This window comes from Budorcas taxicolor, chromosome 15 (genome assembly GCF_023091745.1).
Source record: "Budorcas taxicolor isolate Tak-1 chromosome 15, Takin1.1, whole genome shotgun sequence".
Lineage (NCBI taxonomy): Eukaryota > Metazoa > Chordata > Mammalia > Artiodactyla > Bovidae > Budorcas > Budorcas taxicolor.
In genome coordinates, this window is record NC_068924.1 from 17,334,569 (window position 1) to 17,354,972 (window position 20,404).

The window sequence follows — 20,404 nt, forward strand, 5'->3', positions numbered from 1 at the left end:
TATCACACTGACTGATTTGTGGATACTGAAAAATCTTTACATTCCTGGGATAAATCCCACTTGACCATGGTGTATGATCCTTTTACTGTATTGTTGGATTTGGTTTGCCAGCATTTTGTTGAGAATTTTTGTATCTGTGTTCATCAGTGATATTGGTGTGTAATTTTTCCTTTTTGTGGTATCCTTATCTGGTTTTGGTATCTGGGACATGGTAGCCTCACAGAATGAGTATGAGAATGTTCCTTCCTCTGCAGTTTTCTTGGAATAGTTTCAGAAGGATAGGTGTTAACTCTTCTTTGAGTGCTTGATAGAATCCGCCTGTGAAACCACCTTGTCCTGGACCTTTGTGTTTTAGTCAGTTTCAAGTTCAGTTCTTGTGACTGGTCTGTTCATATTTTCCATTTCCTCCTGGTTCAGTCTTAGGAGATTGTACCTTTCTGAGGATTTTCCCATTTCTTTTAGGTTGTCCATTTTATTTGCATATAGTTGGTTGTAGTACAGAAGCTTCTACGTTATTCAAAGTCTGAGAAGTTAAGGAATTGCCTAATACTAACCTAGTCATTATAACTTGCTTTTAGTAGCTAAAAAATAACTGAATGAATGCTATATAATGAATTATGTCCTCATAAACTCATGTAGGGCTTCTCTGGTGGCTTAGAGGCAAAGGATACACCTGCAATGGGAGACCCCGGTTTGATCCCTGGGTTGGAAAGATCCCCTGGAGAAGGGCATGGCAACCCACTCCAGTATTCTTGCCTGGAAAATTCCATGGACAGAGGCGCTTGGTGGGCTACAGACCATGGGATTGCAGAGAGTTGGACATGACTGAGCGACTAGCACACACAAACTCATGTGAGGTCACAGCAAGAAGGAGGTTGTCTATAAGTCAGGGAGATAGCCTTCACCAGGAACTGAAACAGGAGCACTTCATCTTGGTATTCCCAGCCTCCAGAACAATGAGAAGTAAAGATCTGGGTGGTAGATCTGCTGGTAGTTACTAGGGTATCACTGCCGCTAGGACCCCACAGCACACAGTGCTACACAAACACACAGACAGGCTACTTCACATTATTTCTGAATACATCCGTACATATATTAAAATAAACATTAATTTGTACTGCTATCTCTGACTGTATAATTTAACACCACAGGTCTCATGCTTATTTGTGTTTTCTTTCTCACAGAGTGAGAAGCCTGGCCCCCACTATCTGTATTAACTTACTTGTTAACATTGCCTACTTAGAAGAACTAAGAAAAATTTTAAGATTCGTTCATGTTATTATGAGTCATCAGTGCTGCTTTTTACTGCTTAGTAAGAAGAACATACCAGTTTATTTACTCACTTGTTGAAAGACATCTTGGTTATTTTCAGTTTTTGACATCATAGATAAACAGTATGTTTTTGTGTGAATATAAGTTTTCCAGTTCAGTTGAATAAGTATCTGGGTGTATGAATGCTAGGTCACATGGGACTAGGTTGTTTAACTTTAAAAACAACAGCCAAGCTGTTGGGCAAAGCAGCTGTATGATTTTGCAGCAATTTAAAAATTATTTTTTATACTAGCCATTCTAACATGTATGTATTGGTATCTGCTTGGGTTAGTCACGGTCATTTTCCTAACAGATAATAACGTGGAGTTTTTTTTTTCACATTATATTGACAGTCCTATAGTTTTTTGGGCAAGGGTCTTCAGCTCTCTTGCCCATTAAAGAAAAAATTCAGTTAAAAGAAGTTTCTTATATATTCTATACACAATCCCTTTTTCAGAGCTGCAAAAACTTTTTCTTACCCTATAGCTGTCATTCTTTTAACAGTGTTTTTTTATAGAGCAAAAATTTTAAATTTTTATGAAGTTGAATTTATCAAATTTTTATTTCAGTCAGTACTTTTGGTATCATGTCTAAAAATTCATTACCAAAACCAAGACTGCACAAATTTTGTTCTATGTTTTTTCTGGAAGTCTTACAGTTTTATGTTTTACAATTTTGATCTATTAGCTAGACTGGTTAATTTTTTATGAGGTATGTGTAAAGGTTCTTTTTTTTCTTTTTTTAAATCTGGTTGTCTAATTGTTCTATCACCATTTGTTGTTAAGATTATCCTTTTTCCAGTGAATTATCTGAACTTTTGTCAAAAATCACATTTGAAGTTTGTATTTTGTTTCACTGATCCAATGCCTAACCATTTCCTAATGCCATTCAATCCTGATTACTATTGCTTGTTAGTTAAGTCTTAAGACCAAGCAATGTGAGTCCTTGAATATATCCTTTTTAAGAACTATCTGGGTTATTTTTCCACAATACTACTTAAGTGGTACCCGTGCTCCTCCTCCAAGGGACCAGCATTGCTCATCAGCAAGCCAGTGACAGTAGTGGCTGGGCCTCAGGCCCCTGCCCACCACCACATCCACAGCAGCTGCAACTCAACCACAACAGCAAGGTGCACACAGCCCACACAGTGGATACCCTTAGAGCACCTGGCTTTGGTGACAGGGGAATTGTTCTACTGAGCCCACAGGACACCTTCTACGTTAGGCCACCCTTTCAAGACCAGGAAACACAGTTTATACACCTAATAATAGAAACAAACACAGAAAGTTAGGCAAAATAAAGAGACAAAGAAGTACCTTTCAAAGAGACAAAACCTCAGAAAATGAACTAATCAACAAAACAGAGATTATCAATTCATCAGATAAAGAGTTTAATATAACAGTCAAAAAGATGCTCACTGAACTCTGGAGAAGAATGGATGAACTCAAGGGAGAACTTCAACAATATAAGAACCAATAAAGACTGAAGATCACAGTAACTGGAGTGAAAAGAACACTAAAGAGTATCGACAGACTGGAGAATGCCAAAGAATGGATCAGCAACCTGGAAGAAAAGGTAGTGAGAATCACCCGATTAAGAATGAAAAGACTGGAAAAAATGAGGATAGTTTAAAGGATCTCTGGGACATCATGCACACTAATATTCTCATAACAGAGTTTCCAGAAGCAGAAGAGAGAAAGAAAAGAAAACCTATTTAAAGACAAAATGGCTGAATACTTGCCTAATTTTTCAAAGGAAAAGACACCCAAATACAGAGAGCATATACTCCCATACAAAATGAAATGAAAGAGACCCACACCAAGACACAGTGTAATTGTCAAACGTTAAAGATAAACAGAGAATCTTAAAAGAATCAAGACAAAAACAACTCGTGACATACAAAGATGATCAGAGGATATTTCGGCATAAAATTCACATGCCAGGTAAAGGAGAGAAATGGTTTCCCAGACGTTCAAAAACCAAAGGAGTTCATCACCACTAAACTGGCCTTATAAGTAATGTTTAAAGGGACTTCCTTAAATGGAAAAGTAAAGGCCATAGCTAGAAATAAAAAAATTATTAAAAAAAACAAAACAAAAACCTCACTGGTAAAGAAAAACACAGTACAAGCAGTGGATCATCTACTGTAAAGGTAGTATGAAGGTTATATGCTGTCTACAAGACACTCAGTTCCAATCGAAAGACACAGACAGAGTGAAAAGGAAGAGATGGAAAAAGACATTCCAGGCAAATGGAAATGGAAAGAAAGCTGGGGTAGCAGTACTTTGATAAAAGAGACTGTAAAACAAAGAAAGGCATTACAAATAATAAAGGGAAAAATTATCTTTTATTTGGGTGCTACTTATAAAAAAAATCAACTACTGGCAATTAACCAATTCAATATAAGCCAATCTGATACTGGAATATAAGTTAATGTTAAAAATGTGATTAGGACTTGTTTGGTTTTTTGGAACAATGTTTTTTGTAGTTTGACAAATAATTATATAAAGTATTTGGCAGAAAGGATAAATTATTTCTGGAATAAACCTTATTTTATGATGTGAATTCTAAACAGTTTACTGAGTAGTATTCCCTGAATACTTTCATTCTTCAAAAGTACTGTCATTAAATAAAGAACCCAAGAGTATCAAGTCATCGGCAGTGAAGCCCCCAAATCCCTGAAACTGTTGGGATTATATGTGTTATTTAAGTTTTAAAAGCATCTAATGTTCAAAAGAAAATTGAGAGGAAGGTATAGAGATTCTCCATAAAGCCCTGCTTCCATATATACAATGATGCCTCCCCCATTATCAGCTTCACTCTTAAATGTGTTTTAAATTTCAGATTATGGACATAAACTGCATATTATGTAATAACTCTGTTGGGGTTGGGGCAGTATCCCACAATATAATATTAACATTTCTACAACTAAATGGATAAACAGTTATACAGGCTTAGATTTTTAAAAAGGGCTATGAATATCAGTTTAAATGAGGTCCTACTGTCAAGAGTTGTCAATCTGTATAATTTATAAGATGTTATCATCAGTTTACTGATGACGAGTATGTTCCTGGCAGATATTTCATAAATTAGGAGAATCACATCCTAACTGGTATCAAAATGAAAGCTGATTACGTTAAATCTCTGTGTGAATGAGTTTCATTTCAAGAGCATGTTCCTAAGTCCCAATTGTTTATAAGTCCAACGAAGTTAGCCTAGGTACCCAATTAACACAATTGGCTATATAGTACTGCACTGTAATAGGTTTATAATACTTCTCACACAAATAATACATAAACAATAAACAGAAAGAAAACAGTTTCGACTTTACTTAAAAAAAAGAGAGAAACCATTTTTAACCTTATAGTACAGTACCCTGAAAAGAACAGTAGTACAGCAGCTGGCATGGAGCCAAAAGGCAAGAAGAACGTTACTGTCTGGACGAGGAAGTGGAGGTGGGAGATGGTAGAGCTGAAGGATCGTCAGTAATAGATGGACGGAAAGCTGCAATTCCATTCACACCTGACTTTGAAGGCACAGGTTCTGGTTCCTTGATGGATTCAATTTTATTTGCTCTCTTAAAAAAAATGGTCCAGTGATATCTTGGTAGTAAGTGGCATGCTTGCATCTTTGAAAGTTTGCAATTTCAAGGTTTATATGTACAGGACTTATTATATTTCCCTTAGGCAGACACAAGGACTTCTGTATCATATTGTTAGCTACTCCCCTTAAGCGAATGTGTTAGATATAGTTTGTCAGTTTATTCTTGAAAAAACTGTGTAAATAGCAAAAGGATGTACATGGTACCTTGCAGGTCAGATATATTCAATAAGCGGCCATTTCAAAACAAACAAAAAATTACTTGTTGGGATTTTAAATGTAATAAATGTATAGATCAAAATGTAGAGAATGGACATCTTAATAGTACTGAGTTGCTCATTCCATGAACACAGTGTATCTTTCCTTTTATTCAAGTCTTTGATTTCTTTCATACAAATTTTAGCATACAGAGTCTATGGATACTTTGTTAGCCTTATTACATAAGTATTTTATTTTTGTTTGTTGAGTGCTACTGTAGATGATATATATATAGAAAATCTTAACAGACCCATCACAAGCACAGAAATTGAAACTGTAATCAGAAATCTTCCAGCAAACAAAAGCCCAGGTCCAGACGGCTTCACAGCTGAATTCTACCAAAAATTTAGAGAAGAGCTAACACCTGTCCTACTCAAACTCTTCCAGAAAATTGCAGAGGAAGGTAAACTTCCAAACTCATTCTATGAGGCCACCATCACCCTCATACCAAAATCGGACAAAGATGCCACAAAAAAAGAAAACTACAGGCCAATATCACTGATGAGCATAGATGTACAAGTCCTTAACAAAATTCTAGCAATCAGAATCCAACAACACATTTAAAAGATCATACACCATGACCAAGTGGGCTTTATCCCAGGGATGCAAGGATTCTTCAATATCCGCAAATCAATCAATGTAATTCACCACATTAACAAATTGAAAAATAAAAGCCATATGATTATCTCAATACATGCAGAGAAGGCCTTTGACAAAATTCAACATCCATTTATGATAAAAACTCTCCAGAAAGCAGGAATAGAAGAAACATACCTCAACATAATAAAAGCTATACATGACAAACCCACAGCAAACATTACCCTCAATGGTGAAAAATTGAAAGCATTTCCCCTAAAGTCAGGAACAAGACAAGGGTGCCCACTTTCACCACTACTATTCAACATAGTTCTAGAAGTTTTGGCCACAGCAATCAGAGCAGAAAAAGAAATAAAAGGAGTCCAAAGAAGTGAAACTCTCACTGTTTGCAGATGACATGATCCTCTACATAGAAAACCCTAAAGACTCCACCAGAAAATTACTAGAGCTAATCAATGAATATAGTAAAGCAGCAGGATATAAAATCAACACACAGAAATCCCTTGCATTCCTATACACTAATAATCAGAAAGTAGAAAAAGAAATTAAGGAAACAATTCCATTCACCATTGCAACGAAAAGAATAAAATACTTAGGAATATATCTACCTAAAGAAACTAAAGACCTATATATAGAAAACTATAAAACACTGATGAAAGAAATCAAAGAGGACACTAATAGATGGAGAAATATACCATGTTCATGGATCAGAACAATCAATATAGTGAAAATGAGTATACTACCCAAAGCAATCTACAAATTCAATGCAATCCCTATCAAGCTACCAGCAGTATTTTTCACAGAACTAGAACAAATAATTTCAAGATTTGTATGGAAACAAAAAACCTCGAATAGCCAAAGCAATCTTGAGAAAGAAGAATGGAACTGGAGGAATCAACCTGCCTGACTTCAGGTTCTACTACAAAGCCACAGTCATTAAGACAGTATGGTACTGGCACAAAGACAGAAATATAGATCAATGAAACAAAATAGAAAGCCCAGAGATAAATCTACACACCTATGGACACCTTATCTTCGACAAAGGAGGCAAGAATATACAGTGGATTAAAGACAGTCTCTTTAACAAGTGGTGCTGGGAAAACTGGTCAACCACTTGTAAAAGAATGAAACTAGATCACTTTCTAACACCGCACACAAAAATAAACTCAAAATGGATTAAAGATCTAAACGTAAGACCAGAAACTAGAAAACTCCTAGAGGAGAACATAGGCAAAACACTCTCCGACATAAATCACAGCAGGATCCTCTATGATCCACCTCCCAGAATTCTGGAAATAAAAGCAAAAATAAACAAATGGGATCTAATTAAAATTGAAAGCTTCTGCACAACAAAGGAAACTATAAGCAAGGTGAAAAGATAGCCTACTGAATGGGAGAAAATATTAGCAAATGAAGCAACTGACAAACAACTAATCTCAAAAATATACAAGCAACTCCTGCAGCTCAATTCCAGAAAAATAAACGACCCAATCAAAAAATGGGCCAAAGAACTAAATAGACATTTCTCCAAAGACGACATATGGCGGGCTAACAAACACATGAAAAGATGCTCAACATCACTCATTATCAGAGAAACACAAATCAAAACCACAATGAGGTGCCATTTCACACCAGTCAGAATGGCAGCAATCCAAAAGTCTACAAGCAATAAATGCTGGAGAGAGTGTGGAGAAAAGGGAGCCCTCTTACACTATTGGTGGGAATGCAAACTAGTACAGCCACTATGGAGAACAGGGTGGAGATTCCTTAAAAAATTGCAAATAGAACTGCCTTATGACCCAGCAATCCCACTGCTGGGCATACACACTGAGGAAACCAGAATTGAAAGAGACACATGCACCCCAATGTTCATCGCAGTACTGTTTATAATAGCCAGGACATGGAAACAACCTAGATGTCCATCAGCAGATGAATGGATAAGAAAGCAGTGGTACATATACACAATGGAGTATTACTCAGCCATTAAAAAGAATGCATTTCAGTCAGTTTTAATGAGGTGGATGAAACTGGAGCCTATTATACAGAGTGAAGTAAGCCAGAAAGAAAAACACCAATACAGTATGCTAACACACATATATGGAATTTAGAAAGATGGTAATGATAACCCTGTATGCGAGACAGCAAAAGAGACACAGATGTATAGAACGGACTTTTGGACTCTGTGGGAGAGGGAGAGGGTGGGATGATTTGGGAGAATGGGACTGAAACATGTATACTATCATGCAAGAAATGAATCACCAGTCTATGTTCGATATAGGATACAGGATGCTTGGGGCTGGTGCATGGGGATGATCCAGAGAGATGATATGGGGTGGGAAGTGGGAGGGGGGTTTAAGATTGGGAACTCATGTACACCCGTGGCTGATTCATGTCAATGTATGGCAAAACCAATACAGTATTGTAAAGCAAAATAAAATAAAAATAAAAATTTTTTAAAAAAAGAAAAAAAATTGTTCATTGTAGGTATAAAGAAATATGATGCACTTTTAAACACTTTGTATCCTCTGACCTTGCTAAAACTCTGGCAGTTTTATAGGTTTTTTTTTTTTTAGGTTTCCTCCATAGATGATCATGTTGTCTGTGACAGCCGAAATGAATCTAAGGATCTATGTTTAAAATAAAATGCCATTTCAAATAATGTAGTTCTAGTATATATCCACCATTATCCACCAAACAACGCTCTATTGGTCTAGTGATATTTAAAACACAGGTGACAAGATATCAAGATATCTGTTTTATACTTTTCTGAAGTAAGCAACTATAAGAAAAAGCCAGATATAGGAAAGACTGGACTGCTATATAATGTCATAGATCAGGTGGCTTAAATAACAGACGTTTATTTCTCATTGTTCTTTCTGAAGGCTGGAAAATCCAAGATCAAGTTGCCAGATGATCTGGTTCCTGGTGAGGACCAAATTCCTGGCCTTATCCCCCTTCTTGATGTGTGTTCACATGGCCTTTGGTGTGTGGAAACAGATTTCTCTTTCACTTTTTAAACCACATCATGAGGGTCCCAACTTCATGACCTAATCTAAACCTAAATACTTTCTAAAGGTCTTACCTCTAAATACCATGACACTGAGGGATGGGATTTTAATATATGAATTCCAGAGGGATACAAATATTTATCCCATAACAGGCAATAAACAAGTAAGCCCCAGGACAAACAGTTGTGAAAGTGAGAGTGTCACTTTAAAATTGATTCTCAAAATCAAAGTTGTAATTCACTTCCCAGCTTTATTTATATGTGTGAAAAGAAGAGCTAGTCTTCTTTGGGTCTTCCCACTTACGCATGAATACAAACTACCAAATTTCTGCCCATTTTGATTTTTGCTAATGAGCTGGTTTTTAACACAATATCAATCAGACTCATATTAATATGTATTTTGTTACCTGAACACTACTGACAGGAGTGTTTCAATACTGACTTACATAACAAATCGCTGGCCAAAGGCGTTAGTTTCTGCAAAAATCCTATGGTCAATAATGTTTGTTGAGGCGGTGCTTATAGTGTCTTATGTTGGTCAATGATGAAATACTTCCTTAAGGAACGAATGACTCACCAGTAAGCAGGCTGGGATAAAACCTTCATCTGTACAGTGTTCTGCATATTCTTTTAAGTCTGAACTTTCCAAAATAAAAGCCTGGCAGGTAGAAGTAAGGTTCTCCTGTTGTAAGTATCCTAAATGAAAAATAAAATGCAATTCAGTAACGTCAGTAAATTCTGAAAACTGCTGTTTTAAACACTATAGCAATTTCGTATCAGCGATGCAACTTCAGATGAACATTATGGAATTCTGCAGCCTTACCGGAAACACCAAATTGTGCTGCAGTACAAAGCAGCGTTTATAAAATAGCTGTTTAAAAGAAAAACTCTAGTTAATAGGCTATAAAGTCATAATAAATAGAGTATTTAGTATGGTACTGGCATAAAAATAGACCAGGGAACAGAATTGAGAGTCTAAAAATAATCCCCAGCATATATGGTCAACTAAATTTGACAAGAGAGCCAAGAATACTTAATGGAGAAAAGACCATCTCTTCAATGAATGGTGCTAGGAAAACTGAAAACTGTATATTCACATGTAAAGGAGTGAAACTAGACTCCTGTCTTACAACACTCACGAAAAGTAACTTGAAAGGGACTAAAGACTTAAACCTAAGACCTGAAAGCATGAAACTCCTAGAAGAATATAGGAAAAAGCTCCCTGATATGGGTCTTGGCAATGATTATCTGGATTTGACACCTAATGCACAAGTAACAAAACATAAAATGAACAAGCTGGAAAATATCAAATTAAAAAGCTTCTGCACAGCAAAAGAAACCATCAACAAAATGAAAAAACAACCGACAGAATGGGAAAAAAATATTTGCATATACCTGATAAAGTATTCATAACCAAAATAAAGAACTCAGTACAATTCAAGAGCAAAAAAACACGAATTATCCAGTTAAAAAGTGGGTGACAGACCTGAAGAGACATTTCTCCGAAGAAAAGGGAAAGGTCAACTGATATGTGAAATGATGCTAAACATCACTAGCCATTAGGAAATACAAATAAAAACCACGGAGAGAGAGCATTTCATGCCTTTTATAATGGCCATCACCTAAACAGACTCACTTAATACGATAATCTCCAAGTCCAGTCATGCTGCTGCAAACAGCATTTCATCTTTTTTATGACTGAGCAGCATTCCTCTGTATATATGTACCACCAGTCATCTGTCAGTGGACATGTAGGTTGTTTCCATGTCTTGGCTGTTGTGAATGTGCTGCTATAAACATAAGCGTATGTTATCTTTTTGAATTACCATTTTGTCTGGATATATGCCCAGGAGTAGGGTTTCTAGATCATATGGCAATCGTATTTTTAGTTTTTTGAGGAAACTCCATACTGTTTTCCATAGTGGCTGCAGTGACCTACATTTCCACCAACTGTGTAGGAGGGTTCCCTTTTTTCCACACCTTCTCCAGCATTTGTTGTTTGTGAAACTTATTAATAATGGCCATTTTGAAAAGTGTGTGAGAAGGTACTTTATTATAGTTTTGTTGTTTCTTAATAATTAGTGTAGCAATGTTGAACATCTTTTCAGTATATGAATGCTCTTATTTCAAGAACACTGTATGTACTATGGCCTTTGCTTGGGCAGCTTATCTTTTCTTAGCTTGTGTGTGAATGTTAGTCGCTCAGTTGTGTCTGACTCTTTGCAACCCCATGGGCTACAGCCCATTAGGCTCCTCTGTCCATGGAATTCTCCAGTCAAGAATAATGGAGTGGGTATTTGTTCCCTTCTCCAGGGATTCTTCCCAACCCAGGGATCAAACCCAGGTCTCCTGCATTGCAGGGAAATTTTTTTACCATTTGAGCCACAGGGAAGCTGAAGAGTACTGTAGTGGGTAATCATTTCCTCCTCCAAGAGATCTTTTTGACCCAGGGAATGAAGCTAGGTTTCCCTGGTGGCTTAGAGGGTAAAGCGTCTGCCTGCAGTGCAGGAGACCCGGGTTCAATCCCTGCATCGGGAAGAGCCCCTGGAGAAGGAAATGGCAACCCACTCCAGTACTCTTGCCTGGAAAATTCCATGGACAGAGGAGACTGGTAGGATATAGTCCATGGGGTCCCAAAGAGTCGGACATGGCTGAGCGACTTCACTTTCACTTTTCCTTCATTGTAGGCAGATTCTTTACCATCTGAGCCACCAGGGAAACTCCAAAGGGAGAGGCTGATGTCATTGTTTTTTTTACTTGCTAAGTTGTGTCGACTCTTTTGCAACCCCATGAACTGTGCATAGGATTTACGAGGCAAGAATACTGAAGTGGGTTGCCATGCCCTCCTCCAGGGGATATTTCTAACTCAGGAATTGAACCCACAGCTCCTGCTACATCTCCTGCATAGCAGTCAAGTCCTTTACAGCTGAGCCACTGGGGATGTTCTTTCTTAGCCTAGCTAATTCCAACTCATTCTTCAGGTCTACTGAAGTAATTATCACTTCCTCAGAGAATTTTTTCTTTGAATTCTCTATATACCATACTCCTATTACAAGATACTAGATTCCCTTTATAATATATTTACCTCAGTGTTAGTATAATAGTTAATAACTACTAAGCCAGTTTTGGGGCTTCCCAGGTGGCGATAATGGTAAAGAACCTGCCTGCCAATCCAGGAGACATAAGAGACACAAGTTCAATCCCTGGGTTGGGAAGATGCCCTGCAGGAGAACATGGGAACCTACCCCACTATTCTTGCCTGGAGAATCTCATGGACACAGGAGCCTGGCAGGCTACAGTCCATAGTCACACAGTCGGATCAACTAAAGTGACTCAGCATGCATGCATACAAGGCAATTATTACTAAAGTCTTTCCCAACTTTAAAATTATAAAATTTACCTGGAATAGTATCTTTAACCAGGCCCTACCAGTCAAAAAGTTGAGAAGGCCTGCAAAGTTATTATATATGAGCATTAAAAAAAGAAAAGGGCAAGGAAATCGTCCCGTTTTAGGGAGAAGGAAATGGCAACCCACTCTAGTATTTTTGCCTGGAAAATTCCATGGACAGAAGAGCCTGGGGCCCTATAGTCCATGAGGTTGAAAAGAGTCAGACATTACTAAGCACACACACATATGCGCTGGCTGGGATGCTGGTACCCATTCACCAGTGGCTCAGCGGTAAAGAATCCACTGCATTGCAGGAGACACAGGAGACCAGGGTTTGATCCCTGGGTTGGGAAGATCTCCTGGAGGAAATGGCAACCCACTCCAGTACTCTTGCCTGGAGAATCCCATGGACAGAGGAGCCTGGTGGGCTACAGTCCATGGGGTCACTAAGAGTCGGACACAACTGAGTGATACAAACACACACACACATACATGCATATTGTAGGAAAAGAGAGAAATGTTAGGAGGAAAAAATTAAGTACAAAATAGCATGCACCATTTTGTACTCACTGCTGATCAATCAGTTTTCCAAACTCTTGTTAATTAACGCTATAGAAGAAAGAAACATAAAAAAGACACTGTCGTTTGGAGTGTGAGAAAACACTAAGAAGAAAACTTTTATTTCAGATACTACAATTTCAATATCCCCATCACTGAAAATATAAAATCACCTTTGATGTGAAATTAGGTGGATCAATGATGGCTATTTCCCCCCTTTTTTTTTTTTTTTCATTTTTCACAAATAAACAATCCAATATAAACCCTTATAAAACTATAGCCAGCTGAAATCAGTTTTTATGATTGGCTTTCTGACAGTCACATTATTTGGAATAAGTTAAAGCTAGTGGAGGTGATGGAATTCCAGTTGAGCTGTTTCAAATCCTGAAAGATGATGCTGTGAAAGTGCTGCACTCAATATGCCAGCAAATCTGGAAAACTCAGCAGTGGCCACAGGACTGGAAAAGGTCAGTTTTCATTCCAACCCCAAAGAAAGGCAATGCCAAAGAATGCTCAAACTACCGCACAATTGCACTCATCTTACACGCTAGTAAAGTAATGCTCAAAATTCTCCAAGCCAGGCTTCAGCAATACGTGAACCACGAACTCCCTGATGTTCAAGCTGGTTTTAGAAAAGGCAGAGGAACCAGAGATGAAATTGCCAACATCTGCTGGATCATCAAAAAAGCAAGAGAGTTCAAGAAAAACATCTACTTCTGCTTTATTGAATATGCCAAAGCCTTTGACTGTGTGGATCACAATCAACTGTGGAAAATTCTGAAACAGATGGGAATTCCAGACCACCTGACCTGCCTCTTGAGAAACCTATATGCAGGTCAGGAAGCAACCGTTAGAACTGGACATGGAACAACAGACTGGTTCCAAATAGGAAAAGGAGTACATCAAGGCTGTATATTGTCACCCTGCTTATTTAACTTCTATGCAGAGTACATCATGAGAAACGCTGGACTGGAAGAAACACAAGCTGGAATCAAGATTGCTGGGAGAAATATCAATAACCTCAGATATGCAGATGACACCACCCTTATGGCAGAAAGTGAAGAGGAGCTAAAAAGCCTCTTGATGAAAGTGAAAGAGGAGAGCGAAAAAGCTGGCTTAAAGCTCAACATTCAGAAAACGAAGATCATGGCATCCGATCCAATCACTTCATGGGAAATGGATGGGGAAACAATGGAAACAGTGTCAGACTTTATTTTTGGGGGCTCCAAAATCACTGCAGATGGTGACTGCAAGCCATGAAATTAAAAGACGCTTACTCCTTGGAAGAAAAGTTATGACCAACCTAGATAGTATATTCAAAAGCAGAGACATTACTTTGCCGACTAAGGTCCGTCTAGTCAAGGCTATGGTTTTTCCAGTGGTCATGTGTGGATGTGAGAGTTGGACTGTGAAGAAGGCTGAGCGCTGAAGAATTGATGCTTTTGAATTGTGGTGTTGGCGAAGACTCGAGAGTCCCTTGGACTCCAAGGAGATCCAACCAGTCCATTCTGAAGGAGATCAACCCTGAGATTTCTTTGGAAGGAATGATGCTGACGCTGAAGCTCCAGTACTTTGGCCACCTCATGCGAAGAGTTGACTCATTGGAAAAGACTCTGATGCTGGGAGGGGTTGGGGGCAGGAGGAGAAGGACACGACCAAGGATGAGATGGCTGGATGGCTTCACGTACTCAATGGATGTGAGTCTGAGTGAACTCCGGGAGTTGGTGATGGACAGGGAGGCCTGGTGTGCTGCGATTCATGGGGTTGCAAAGAGTCGGACACGACTGAGCGACTGAACTGAACTGAAGTCAGCCACCACTAGGATTTCATGAATTTAGAAGTTAGACCACTATAGTCCACTACAGAAATTTAGACCACTATAGCCTAGAGACCACTAGAGTCATCATGGAAACAGGGCAGTCAGCACTTTTTCTTTATATGCTTCAACATTTAAATTGAAGAACCCAAACTGTTTCTTTTTATGGTAGAAAGTTTTAAAAGTACTCATCACCCCAGATACACTGGTAATCACTTGGGGCTTGTAATAGGTGTTAGGGACCAAACAACGGTCTCTAGGACTTGAGTCATGTTTACCAAAAAGAGACAGGATATGCGCTCATCCTGCCTGGCCAATCATGTAACGCCAGCTATTCCTGTAACTGAGACAAAGAACTGCCTGTATATAAGCCGCCATACTCCTTTGTTTGGGGCTCTTGTCGGATTCCCTTGTGTGGGATGAGACTTGAGCCCTAGCGCGCTAGAGATAAACTCCCTTCTTGTTTTTGCATTACTGTGGTGGACTTGCTCTCTTGGTCGGTTCGGAGGTAACAATAGGTAATGGCATTAAATCTAATTCCTTAAAGTAGATTTGCTTTTCTCTAGACCAAGTATTCTCAAAAACAGTGACACAGCCCCCAGGGGGTGACAACTGGTAGTGGGGAGGAAAGAGAATGAATAAACTATGTCTTTTATGCATAAATCACAGGTATACATACAACATATAAACAGTCTATTTGTAACTTGGCTTAAAACACAACATTCAGAAAACTAAGATCATGGCATCCGGTCCCAACACTTCATGGCAAATAGATGGGGAAACAATGGAAAACAGTGGCAGACTTTATTTTCTTGAGCTCCAAAATCACTGCAGATGGTGACTGCAGCCATGAAATTAAAAGATGCTTACTCATTGGAAGGAAAGTTATGACCAACCTAGATAGCATATTAAAAAGCAGAGACATTTCTTTGCCGACAAAGGTCCACCTAGTCAAAGCTATGGTTTCTCTAGTAGTCATGTATGGATGTGAGAGTCAGACCATAAAGAAAGCTGAGCACTAAATTGATGCTTTTGAACTATGGTGTTGGAGAAGACTCTTGAAAGCCCCTTGGACTTCAAGGAGATCAAACCAGTCCATCCTAAAGGAAATCAGTCCTGAATATTCATTGGAAGGACTGATGCTAAAGCTGAAACCCCAATACTTTGGCCACCTTATGCAAAGAGCTGATTCATTTGAAAAGACCCAGATGCTGGGAACGATTGAAGGCAGGAGAACGGGACAACAGAGGATGAGATGGTTGGATGGCATCACCAACTTGATGGACGTTAGTTTGACTAAGCTCCAGGAGTTGGTGACAGACTGGGAAGCCTGGTGTGCTGCAGTCCATGGGGTCGCAGAGTGGGACACAACTGAGCGACTGAACTGATACTGAATTTCTAACACTAAAATTTCACGCAAGGGGTAATCAGGGAAAATAGAAAAATGAGGTTTGAGAAACACGGCCCAAGACTCAATGTAATGATATACAGTTAACATTTCTAGAAAATATGGCGGGAATTCCCTGGTGGTCCAGTGGTTAAACTCTTGTGCTTTCACTGATGATGTCTGGGGTTCAATCCCTGTTTGGGCAACTAAGATCCTGCAAGCAGTGTGGCCAGAAAAAAGAATCACCAAAGCTCAGTTTTTGGCTTCTCATATTATAGTTTTGTATAGTCTACACTTGAGTAAAGGCTGTGTTAAAAAGCTAGAATGTCTTTTAACAAGTGTTTAAAAAGTTAAAATGCATCTTTAAATAGAAGTATCTGAGACATATGTCTTCTGCTCTTAAAAAAAAAAGCCCAACTTTGGACTACAGAATACCCATTTCAGGCTTGATGTATTCTGGTTTACTTTTGTCCAGAAAGTTCCAAAATAACGTTAAAGTGACAGTTGACTGCTTTATGCTCATTTATTTTTACATTTACATTCCTACAAAAAGCTTATTTATCATCCTTGAGTACCTGATTGTACCAGTTCTCAATCAGAATAATGGGGGAAATTTTGGGTACAAATTATCTGAAATCTAAAATGCTACAATGAGAACACAAAATAGAGACCAATGATCTTTTATTAAAAAAAAAAAACAATTACTCTTCAATCAAAATATTTTTTAAAATTCCTTTAAAAAAATTTAGAGTTTAAGATAACTACATCTTTTGTGTAAACTTACTGACCTATGTTCAAATAGGTAACTTGAATTTTTTTCTTAATATTGTCCTGTTCCTGCTTTTCAGTGGAGGTAATGACAAAATAGACTGAAGGGAAAACATAACTGAAAAAGAAAAGGCAAAATCCAAGCTATATCTAGGGTTTTGAATTTTCGAAATTTGGATGCCAAGAGTGTGCCCTCTCTTATCTCTATTTATACAGAGGAAAAGATAAATTGCCATGCCCTCCTCCAGGGAATCTTCCCCACCCAGGGATCAAACCTGCATCTCTTGTCTCCTGCATTGGCAGGCATGTTCTTTATCACCAGCGCCACCTGGGAAGCCCCAGTAATGAGTAATAAAATAGACTGAAGGGAAAACATAATTGAAAAGGGAAAGACAAAATTCTAGCAAAATCTAGGGTTTTGAATTTTAGGAACTAGGATGCCAAGATTCTGCCCTCTCTTATTTATAGAGTGGGAAAGATAAAGAGAGATGCATCAGATGAAGAAAGCAAGAGAGAGCTAATCCCCTTATCTGAAAATATTTCGTTTACATATTGTAATAGTTTCTTCAAAATATCAGTAGTTTGAGATTCCCCCACCCCCACCACCCCTCCATGTGCCTTGTGGGATTTTAGTTCCCTGCCCAGGGATGGAACTGTGCTCCCTGCAATGGAAGGGTGGAATCTTAGCTGCTGGAATGCCAGGAAAGTCCTTAAAATCTTAAGACTTAACTTCCAGTGCTTTATATTACTAGATCCACAAATAACAAAGAAAATCTCTCCAAAAGAAGCTATAATCTACAAGGACCCAGAAGATATATATGCAAATAACTGTAATAAAAAGCAAAGGTGGTAAGACAATTAGACTTATTTTATAGGGGCTAGAGAAAGTACAAACTGACTTTGGGAATATTATGTACGTTTCAAGAAGAGATGAGTCAACAAAGCTGATGGAAAGCATATATGGAGCATGTTTGAAGAACATGCCTGGTTTGAATGAAGCACAGAATCTATGATGGAGAACAGTTGGAAATACAACTGAAAACACAGAAGGGATGAGGATCATAAAATGTTGTAAATGTCATCAATGACATGATTATGAATAAATAATAGAATCTGAATAAGTGACAGATATTATTCAGTCAACAAAGGGGAAGGCCATGATCACAGCTACACCTTTATAAATATTTATTAAATATCTATGTCTTAGTGATACAGTGATGTAAAGGCTAATAGAACCAGCGGCTCTTCAACTTTCACACGGTATGCTGGTCCTGGTTGTTTGCCTTCAAATCTACTCTTCCTGCTTCCTCTGCTCTGTACTGGAGAACAGGAAACCTGAACCCGCTGCAGACGATTTCCTGGGTTCCATGTCAGCTGGCTTCTGACCGGGTTCAATCAATGGGAAGCACCAGTGGGAGACTGGAGGGCAGTTATTGGAAGCAATGGTTTTTTCCTCCCATTTCCTCTTTGCCCTCGTAGAATTTCCTCTACTACCGCTCCCACATCAGACAAGTCTACCTTCTAGTTTTCACACAGTGAAACCAGCCTCTGCGTTTCATCTCTACTTGTCCTGATATCAGAGTGGTTTCCTGCTGTTTACTACCCTCCAGGTTGGCTCGTGTAAGCTGCTTGTTTTCTTAGCTTTTCACCAGTGTAACCAATTCCCTCATGAAATTCCTCCATGCTAAATACTCAGATTAGTTTCAGTTTTCCTAAATGGATGCTGACTCATACAGAAAGGAACAAATTTATTTAGAAATCTAAAGAAAGTTCTGGATACTTCACCTGTAAAAAATGCTCCACCTGTACCTAAAACTTTACAGATAGTTTGGGGCCTCCCACAACTCTGGAAGCCTGTACATTAATTCTAGAATAAGAATACTGAATGGAGTAGCAAATGGCAACCCACTCCAGTATTCTTGCTTGGAAAATTCCATGGGCAGAGGAACCTGGCAGGCTATAGTCCATGGGGTCGCAAAGAGTTGGACATGAGTGAGCATGCACAAACAAAGAATACTAAATAGGTCAAAAAGTAAGTTTTGGTTTGTGAAGGCAAAGTTCTACAAGTGAATGATGGTGATGGTTACGGAAAAATATGATTGTATTTAATGCCACAGAATTGTAAAAAATGGCTACAATGGTTAAATTTTATATTAAAAAAAAAAGAGTAAGTAAACACACACCTACCATAAAACAAAGTAAGAGTATGATACAAGTAATCTACAATGCCACCAGAGCTTGTAAGGACAAAGTACTAACTGTACCTGCTGGAAACAGTTTGAGATTACAATTGACCTGAACCTTAAATACAAGTGTACTAGGAAGAGAGGGAGAAAAACATTGTAGGCAGAGGGAACAAAATACAGTAACAAGAGTATATGCAGAAACTGCAAGTAGTTTGGAATGCCTGGGGCATAGGGCATATGTTGAGAACTTGAGATCAGGCAAGAGACTTGAAGGATCAGGTCCGCAGAATACCTTGTATGACATAAAACCAAAACTAGTGGCCCAGAAACAAATGGCACTTTGACGTATATATTTTTAACTGTACAATATTTAAAGAAATTCTAGCAAGGCAATAGCTGGATATAGCCAGGTAGAAGGCTATTTAAATGGAGTAGTAGGTACAAAAGTCAGTGCAGTATGTTGAAGAACGAAAGTTAAGTAAGGAAGTACAGTAACTAAGGAGAGCTTATTCTTTGAATAAATTTGACTTGTGATACGGTAACATAGAGCATTAGATAAAATAAGAGGTGGGGGTCTAGGAAAGTGTTTTGGTATGTGTGGGTAAGGGTAAAAAACCTAATTATGTAAATTCTAAGGGGGAGAACTCAATTTTTAGCAATTGGCACAGTGCCTGGAACATACTAAGCAACCAAAGATTTGCTGCAAGAACATGATGAACAAAAGGGGCAACAATGAGAAGGACTGAAGGAGTACTGAGAGGGAGGGAGTACTGACAGAAGAAATCATGGGCAAAGAATAAAACTGTTAATTTTTAAGCCACTAAGTTTTGTGATTCATAGATCTCCGCGGTGACATGATAATGCTAAGTGAAAAAAGCAAGACTGGTGAGATTTGCTTTTTTTGGTAGTATATATTCTTTTGCACAACTTGAAATTTCTGGTAAGTGCACAACTCTTTCAACTATTAAAACTGGAGGTGTAGTGTGAATACTTTAGGCAGATTTTTGTAACCACAAATAAGATGAATTGCAAGACTATATGAGAAACTATGAAAACAGTCCAAAGGAGAAATGGGATGCATAGTTGGGACTGGTGGCAATAAAAATGGAATGTGAATGACAAATAAGAATTTTAGGATAAGAAACAATGACTGTAATTTTAATCCATTTTTAAAGGAGGAGGAAGTCTAGAATACTCATAAGTTTGTTTAAATTATTCCAGTTAGAAAACTGTACTGCTTTCTTAAGGCCAGTGGTCCTTGCCCTCCAGGAAATATACTGGCAATATTTGGACACTTATTCTCACAATTGGGTGAAGGCAGGAACTGCGTCCCTGCTGGCATCTAACGGATAGAAGCCAGGGACGCTGCTAAACATCCCACAAAGCAAACAGGACAGCTACCACAATAAGTATGTCAGTATTATTGTGAATTTTGTGAAAGTCTACTTTGGATCTGTTTACAAATAAGCCTAATTAATGTAAGAATTACAGGATAGACAGCTTTCTTCTTCGATGTAGGTTAACTGTT

The 20,404-nt window shown here is 38.3% G+C and overlaps 1 protein-coding gene across 1 annotated transcript in view; it reads right to left on the reverse strand.

Annotated features, from left to right (window-relative positions):
• Positions 1-20,404, reverse strand: part of LOC128060627 (protein NPAT) — a 51,795-nt gene that overhangs the window by 30,242 nt on the left and 1,149 nt on the right. Inside the window, exon 2 of the mRNA XM_052653010.1 lies at positions 9,351-9,469. Coding sequence (XP_052508970.1) covers positions 9,351-9,469 — 119 coding nt within the window. The remainder of the gene's footprint in view (positions 1-9,350; positions 9,470-20,404) is intronic.